The 8712-nt window shown below is 42.4% G+C and overlaps 1 protein-coding gene across 1 annotated transcript in view; it reads right to left on the reverse strand.

Annotated features, from left to right (window-relative positions):
• Nucleotides 1-924, reverse strand: part of LOC117379494 (proton myo-inositol cotransporter) — a 113834-nt gene extending 112910 nt beyond the window's left edge. Inside the window, exon 1 of the mRNA XM_033976221.2 lies at nucleotides 294-924. Within this exon, the coding sequence (XP_033832112.1) occupies nucleotides 294-924 (631 nt within the window). The remainder of the gene's footprint in view (nucleotides 1-293) is intronic.
• Between the last annotated feature and the right edge of the window lie 7788 nt (nucleotides 925-8712).

Here is an 8712-nt window from a genome sequence, read left to right on the forward strand (position 1 = left end):
GAACCGCTCACACATTCACACATAGGACGTCTGGCACCTGCTCGTCCTCATGGTTCTACTTGTTTTTTTGTTCCATTTCAGGTGTTTTATGACTTTAATGGACCCCAGCAGAAAAGTTACACAGTGCAGCTTTAAATATATGTGGTATATCTTCATAAAATAGTATAATTTAGTAGAATCTTAGTACATAAACAACAACAACGTGCCCAAATACGCCCTAACCTTTGCCTTGGCCTCATAAACTCCAGTGATTCTCTTGGCTCATTCCAGTAGTACTTTTGTTTTACTCTTACCCAGACCAACTCCAACGATGAGCCTCCCCGCCAGAAGCGCCTCTTTCCCGGGCGCGGTGCTGAGTACAATCCCCCCGATGGTGAAGAGAAAGCTGGCCAAGAGGATGCACACCCTGCGCCCGAAGAGCCCGTTGAGAAACCCCCCGAGCAGCGCGGACACAGCGGCGGCAGCGACCGTACTGGAGATGAGCACCTCCTGCCACAGCGCGCTCAAACCCAGCTCCCGTTTGAGCAGCAGCATCGCCCCGGAGATCACCCCGGTGTCGTACCCGAACAGAAACCCCCCCAGCGCGGAGAAAGCAGCCAGGACGTACACGAAACCCGGCGTGACGTCTTGGGTGAACTGTTTACGCGCGGCTCGCTCCAGGTCCCCGGTGGAGGTCGGGGCTGGGGCCGCGGATGAGGCTCCAGAGGCGTGCGCAGAGGAGCTGGAGGAGGCGGAGGAGAGCGCACCGGGGGCTGTGGCGGCGGTGGTGGCGGCGGTGGTGGCGGTGGCGCTGGTGATGCTGGCTGAGGATGGAGCTTTGATGAGACTCCTCTCGCCTCCATCGCTCACTTTCCTCCAGCGCTCGCCCATCAGGTTGCTCATACTCCGGAGGCTGTAGTCATGATGCTCCTGCTTTCGCGACATATGGATAAAACAGATGGTGAAGTGGAGGAGTTGTGCAGCTCCGGGGAAACCAAAATAATCCCTCGCTTTGCCGGTTCTTTTCGTGCGTAATTTTCCAAAAGCGGCTTGGATAAAACCTGGAGCGCGCGCCGTGAAGAGGTAAAGTTGTGTCTTCCACGTTTTGTTTTGCGTTTCGAGTCGCATCCACGAGGTGCAGATGAGGAGTTGGAGACGAGTGCCCAGCTGAAAGGTGAGAGAGGCGGGGTGTAGTGGAGTGCGGCGTCACCGGAGACGTAGCCGTGACGCAAGGAAGTGTTTGGTGTTTGGAAGCGCGAGGCGAGAGAGGAGCATCAAGTGTCTACGAGTCTGTCCGGCAACTGAGGCACATCTGGGAGAAATAAACCCACGTGGGGCCAAATCTCAAAGGAAAATCAGCTGGAAAAGGTTTATCTGACGCAAATGGACTCGTAATCGATCGGTTTGATAGCGTCTTAGTCGACTAATCGTTTTATTTTGATCATGGTGCAAAGATTTCCCAGCTTCAAGTCACTTAAAGGGCTTTATATGAAAGAATCACACACCGGTGCACACGGATATTGGGGGGGAATGGGTTAAGTGTCTTGCTCAAGGACACAATGCCAGCGTTCATCTGTGGGAGCTTCCACCTTGTGATGTCATCGTGTGGCGATACAGGAAGTGCTCCGCTGTGTTTTTAAACTCCACACACCTTCATTTATATAATCATTGGGATGATTTTAGCTCTGGAATTACCGAACTTCACCGAACTAAAATACACAAAAATGTTGCCGTTACTTTGAAAACTCCCACTTGATGACATCACGAGGTGGAACGGACCATTTTGAGCGTTGGAGATGCAAACAGACAAAAGTGTGAATGAAACAAAAACACAACTCCAGGTGTATTTGAACACGGCGTAACGCTCACAAGAGTCAATTCTGCATAAAATAGAACATCTAATACTTTCCATGCAATGTTCCACCATATGACATTACACATATCTCCATGGAAACAAGCAGATGATGCCACCAGGCCAGATTTTTACTGTTAAAACCGCTGTAATTGAATAAGCGCAAGTTAAGATACGTTTATACTGTTACACTGCGGAACATCCCTGGCAAAGTAATCGCGTTTCCATGGATACGAGCGGGCGACGGACTCCCCAGACAAAAGTGGCACGGTTCAGCTTTAATTACTCCTTTACCACAGTTCGCTAACCACGTCCTCTGAGCATTGATTTAACCATAATGCCAGAAAAGCGTATTTGTTCCATCACGCGGCAAAATGGTTATAAATGTGAAAAGAATCGATACATGGACGACACCGGCTCCCGAGCGATGTTATTAGGACCGTGATGGGGGAGCGTTACATCAGAGCGGCGCCGGGGGTCGGAGCGCTGGAGCGACCGTCAGCAGGTTTGAGGATTACTCAGGAGATGCCCCCAGGTCCACGATTATGAAGATAATAAACCTGCTTTTGTCTTTTGTCCAAGTAACACGACCGAGCCCGAGGAAGATGAGTCATGAGGCTGTGGGGTCGATTAAAAAGACGATAAAGCGACGTTTGTGTAGAACAAAGACGTTAAAATCACAACACAATGAATCAAAGTCTGGATTTAAACTTTGTCAAAGTCGAGGCCTGTGTCACATCTGCAGGAAGAGAGAGAGAAAGAGACAGACAGGTTTAAACTGAAGAAAACAAACACTGATTCAACATGTTCAGACCTGGTTTAGTCCTGGTTTAGTCCTGATTTAGTCCTGGTTTAGTCCTGGTTTAGTCCTGGTTTAGTCCTGGTTTAGTCCTGGTTTAGTCCTGGTTTAGTCCTGGTTTACTTCTGGTGTCCTGGTTTAGTCCTGGTTTAGTCCTGGTTCAGGCCCGGTTCAGTCCTGGTTTACTTCTGGTTTAGTCCTGGTTTAGTCCTGGTTTAGTCCTGGTTCAGTCCTGGTTCAGTTCTGGTTTACTTCTGGTTTAGTCCTGGTTTAGTCCTAGTTTAGTCCTAGTTTAGTCCTGGTTTAGTCCTGGTTCCGTCCTGGTTCCGTCCTGGTTCCGTCCTGGTTCCGTCCTGGTTCCGTCCTGGTTCCGTGCTGGTTTACTTCTGGTCTACTTCTGGTTCAGTCCCGGTTCAGTCCCGGTTTAGTCTCCTTTATTACACAAAATCAACTCCTGTAGCTTTCAATCATGTTCTAATGTTGTTTCCTCCTCAAAAACAGACCTGGAGTTGTGTTTTGTTTCATGAGTCACACTTTATTATTAGTCTGTAACATCTCCAAACCTCAAAACGCTCTGTTCCACCTTGTGATGTCATGAAGTGGTAGTTGTCAAGTTAACAGCTCCTTTTACCTTTAGTTCAGTCGAGATAAGTGGCAATTCCAGAGGCTGAAATGATCCAAATGATTCTAGAAATGTGTGTGCAGTTTAAAAACACAGTGGAGCACTTCCTGGATTACCACATGATGACATCACAAGGTGGAACAGAGTGTTTTCAGTTTGAGAGAAGAACTCAACCTACATTTGCAGGGTTTGAATGAAACAAAACACAACTCTAGGTCTGTTTGTGACGAGGAAACAACATTAAAACAAATCAGAAAACGGCGTAATCTGGGCTCTTTAAGATTTGAAATACTGAAAAATTAACTGATAAAGTAAAACAAGAATCTCACGCACTTCAGAACATGTTTGTAGACGTCTGAACGACAGATTCAATACGATTTTTCCGTTACATAAATAATTGTACCAACTCAAACTGGAATTTCTATTAGATTTCACTGTATTAAAGCTTTTGAGAAACTGGATTCAGTAGAACTAGAACCGAGAGCTCCCCCTGCTGGATGTTATGAGTAGGAGACAGTAGCTCAGTTGGTAGAGTCAGATCCACTCATTTGAAGGTTGACGGTGCGATTCCCACTCCCACAGATGAACACTGTCATGGTGTCCTTGGGCAAGACACTTATATTTTTACAAGGCCACGATACTTTTACCTGAACATGTTTTTTTTCTACACTTTATTACAACTTTCATGTTTTTTTAGGGCTAAATAAATATCCATCCAGCAAAGTGAAAGAGACAGGCTTATAGCTCCCTCTGCTGTTGAGCTGTAGATCACACAGATGAATTTTTAAAGCCAGTTCTTCTTTAAGATAAGCAAAGTTTCATGTTTTTGCTGCAAGTGTTTATTAAAACTACGGAGCCCAGGATAGGACATTTGCAAAATATAATATTAATGAGTAGCCACGAGATAATGTCATGCTCCCACATGATATTATCTTGAGGGAAAGAGTTAATTATCACGAGGGAATGAGATATTATTTTTGTTCTTTTAGTTAAATATCTTGTGCGCTCGTGAAAATATATGTATGGAAAATAATTATGTTCCCTCAAGATAATTATGGCGTTTCCTCAAAATAATTGTCGTTCCTTCAAGATAATTATGTCGTTTAATCAAAATAATTGTCGTTCCTTCAAGATAATTATGTCGTTTCCTCAAGATAATTATGTCGTTTCCTCAAAATAATTACATCATTTCCTCAATATAATTATGTCGTTTCCTCAAAATAATTATGGCGTTTCCTCAAAATAATTATGGCGTTTCCTCAAAATAATTATGGCGTTTCCTCAAAATAATTATGGCGTTTCCTCAAAATAATTATGTTGTTTCCTCAAAATAATTATGTTGTTTCCTCAAGATGATATATTTTTCATTTTGTAAATATTATTCTTCTCTTTTCTGTCATCTATAGGGCTCCGTATCAAGCTCTTATATTACACAAAATGGACTCTTGTGAGGTGTAAGTCATGTTATAATGCTGTTTCCTGCTCAAAAACAGACCTGGACCTGCCCCGTCCCACCTTGTGATGTCATAAAGTGGTAATTTTTAAGTTAATAGCTCTTTTTACATTTACTTCAGTAGAGATTGGCAATTTCGGGGCTGTTCCGAGACGGAGCAGGACAAAGAAAACCAGAAGAATAAGAGGAAACGCGAGGAGGAAACGAGGCAGTGGTAAAGGAAACAAAGACTGTTAGCTAATCAGTTACTCAAATATTAATTATTAATGTAAATCGTGACCGATACGACCAAAGTCATTCGAGTTCGGCGCAGAGTTCGTGATGGTTCAACGTAAATCTGACGCATTTCACTTTGAAGCTGAAGCTGATGGAAGCAGCGCAGCCCGGTTCACATGAGCACACAACAAACTGAACATCACACACACATTTCAAACAGCATGCTAATGAGAAGTGCACTGTGGAACCTGTTTGTATCTATGGAGGGGTTTGTGCTTTGCCTGGAATGTTCCGCAGTGTGGCGTTAAGCTTATTTTATCCTACCCTTTTTTTTTCTTGTGTAATTTTATTTATTTAGTTTATTGTGATTTAACAAATGAACTCAATAAAACAGCATAGTAAAATAAACTACATGCTTTATCTGGATTTGTAACATTTATGGCTCTGTTTGGATGGTTGGGTTCAGGGGTCAGGGGTCAAAGGTCAGGGGTTAGGCTTATGACTGCCTGCTTTTGCTGCGGCTGTGCAAACTCACCTCCATTTTAATCTATGAAATGTGTGATTGTTTTTAACTTAGTGTGATCCCTCTTTCCCGGAGCCTTTAGTACATCCCGATCTCAAACCTGTTGCTAACGCTAGCGGGAATGACATCTGGGAAAGAAGGCGCCTGATTTGTCTGTTATTGATGTTCATATTTTGATTTACAGAGACAATAGTGAAATAAAGAGCGGGTTAATACGAACATTTAAGACCAAAATGACGAGTCTGACAGCAGCAGGTACAGAGAGAGGACACAGTTTTTCAATAGAAAGTGAATTGGAGCCAGCAGGTTAGCTATGTTCATTTATATTTACAGTCTATGATGTGGATTAATAATGGAAACTAATCTTTTAGCTCTCTGGTATATTATGCAGTTTTACTTTTAGTCAATATGCACTGTCTGTCTTTGTTATAAATAAATAAAATAAAAACGAAGGAAAGACACAAAAATTCAAAACAACTGTGGACATAGGACCCACATAAACCTTCCCCTAGATGAGAAAATGTTCTTCTGCAAATCATATCTGCGAAAAAGTATAAATATAACGACAGGTAATTAGACTAATGATAAAAAAAAGAAAAAAGACAATAACATCTTAAATAGAACCGTTTGTAGCCAGGATTTTATTTTATTTTTTTGTCTTTTTTTTTAAAGCATTTTTCAGTATTTTTTCGACATCCAAATGAGAACGGTTCATATCATTTCAACAAATATTTAACTTATATATCTGTGTGTGTGGATTCCCTCGAGTCTAGGGCACAAAAATACTCATTTACATCCTGGTTCTTGTCCTTTGAGCGTTTACTTTGGCCCCGCCCCCTCTCCGTTTGTTGACCCAGGAGCATTGTCTAGTTTACAATTGTTTGCCAAAATGTCTTCATAACGGTTTAATATTTCACCGCGGCTCTGACAACGAGGAGCTAACGGACGAGTTCACACTTGACCTGGTTCAATGTTTGAGTCCTAGTCCTGGTCTAGACTCGATTTGGACCCGGTCTAGTCCTGGTTTAGTTCCAGGTTTAGTCCTATTTGTTTAAAATACTATTGTTTCACCAAATGTGTGTGTTATCTATGATTTGTACTCATTTCTGTGTAAACTCTGCACACCTGACGGGGCCACAGGTGCATTTTTAGGGAGTGCAAGTGCGTTTGGAGGAGGAGGGGCACCCTGATGGAGTGACAGGTGCATTTGAAAGAGGGGCAGGTGCGTTTAAAGGAGGGGCTCACCTGATGGAGCGACAGGTGTGTTTGGAGGAGGAAGACACCTGATAGGGCGACAGGTGCGTTTAAAGGAGGGGCTCACCTGATGGAGCGACAGGTGTGTTTAGAGGAGGGGCAGGTGCGTTTAAAGGAGGGGCTCACCTGATGGAGCGACAGGTGTGTTTGGAGGAGGGGCAGGTGTGTTTAAAGGAGGGGCTCACCTGACGGGGCGACAGGTGCGTTTGGAGGAGGGGCTCACCTGACGGGGCAACAGGTGTGTTTAAAGGAGGGGCTCACCTGATGGAGCGACAGGTGTGTTTGGAGGAGGAGCACACCTGATGGAGGGACAGGTGTGTTTAAAGGAGGGGCTCACCTGACGGGGCGACAGGTGCGTTTGGAGGAGGAGCACACCTGATTAGATATTCGGTGGCTCACTTGGTAGAGCGTTTATCCACTGATCTGAAGCTTGGTGGTTCAAATCCCAGCTCCCACAGATGAATGCTGTCATTGTGTCCCAGGGCAAGACACTAAACTAACCTCAACTTCAATGTTCCTTGATGCGAAGTGACTTGAAGGTGGAAAAGTAATATATAAAAATCTGACCATGTTATTATTCTCAGATGTGAGTTAAATGTGGAATATAAATCTCATCTGAGTATATAATTTCACATCTTCGTTCGGTCACCCTGACAACTCCGGAAAATACAGTACTTATTTTAAGATGTCAACACTGGAACCTGCTACTTCAGTTACAGAACGCAGCTCTTCATCTTCAGCTTGACCTTGTAATCCATCTTTTCAGTGATTGCAGCATCTTTTAGTGACGTGTTCTACCCTCCTGTAAACAGCTGACGGTGTATCTATTTATGACCTTGTATGGACAGTGTGTAAAAGGAGTTAAGTCCTTATAAGATCAGCCTTCTATAGATAGTACTTGTACCTTTCTCAGGTTATAAGTACATAGACTGGTTATGAATACAGTGAATACTTCAAATCTGTGATATTACAAGTTAAACTGAACCACTAGACCTTTATTCACGCTTACATCCTCAACGGGACACATTAAATATTTGATATGGGCTTGTTAAAGTAGATTTTCAGAAATGTACGGTAAAAAGTACTGTTTAAAATAACATGGGCCAATTCACCTGGAAGCTTGACGGCCAAGAAAAATTGGTGTGAGAGCTGTATTTGGCCCCCGAGCCACAGTTTGGGCATGCCCGCTTTACCTGGTCTGTGATCTCTTCCTTCACAATTACAGAAATGTACTGAAAGAGGAATGAGGTCGAGATAATATTAAAACAAAGATGCTTTTCTTTAAATAAATGGATTGAGTTATAGTTCTTGTCTCATTCTGATGCTGTAGTAATGCAAATGTTCACACTTTACAAATATGATTCAGTAAAAAGGGGACACAATCTGAGAGTTTAGCACTGACATACAACTGTTTTTTTTTTATTAACTTTTAAATTGTGTAAAGGGTTTAATGTTTGACTATTCACATTATTGACAAAGTATTTCCTTCTGATGACAAACTGACCTGACTGACCTTTACCATTTCTGTATTCACTTGTCAATATCAAAATCCTTAAGAATTCAAATTATTTAGTTGAAACTTTAAGGTCATTCAGGTCATTTTATCACAAGAACATTGTCTAAGAACATTGATTATATTTACAGAAGTCAGACTAAGTTTATTTTTTCTGTTTTTAGTCATAAGATTTGGATGAGATTTATTATAATTATCCTGGGCTCAAGGTCTGACTCTTTTATCTAGAGTGTAATCCTTGTATTTAGTGACAGAACACTGTACAGAATACTCATTAAAACGTGTCTTATGTAATCTGTTACATGGACCAATCAGAGTACTGCCTTCTGAATACTTGAAGTAATTTTACACCGAGTTGCATTTAAATTATAGAGTAAAACAGCTTTATTTTTGTGTCTGATTGTTCTGCATTTAAAAATCTCACCTGTTTCACCACAAGAGCAAAGTTTTAAACGTTTCTCATTAATATCATGCAGTTTAAGCCAATTACTGCAATGTTTT

The sequence above is a fragment of the Periophthalmus magnuspinnatus genome, chromosome 12, assembly GCF_009829125.3.
Source record: "Periophthalmus magnuspinnatus isolate fPerMag1 chromosome 12, fPerMag1.2.pri, whole genome shotgun sequence".
Classification (NCBI taxonomy): Eukaryota; Metazoa; Chordata; class Actinopteri; order Gobiiformes; family Gobiidae; genus Periophthalmus; species Periophthalmus magnuspinnatus.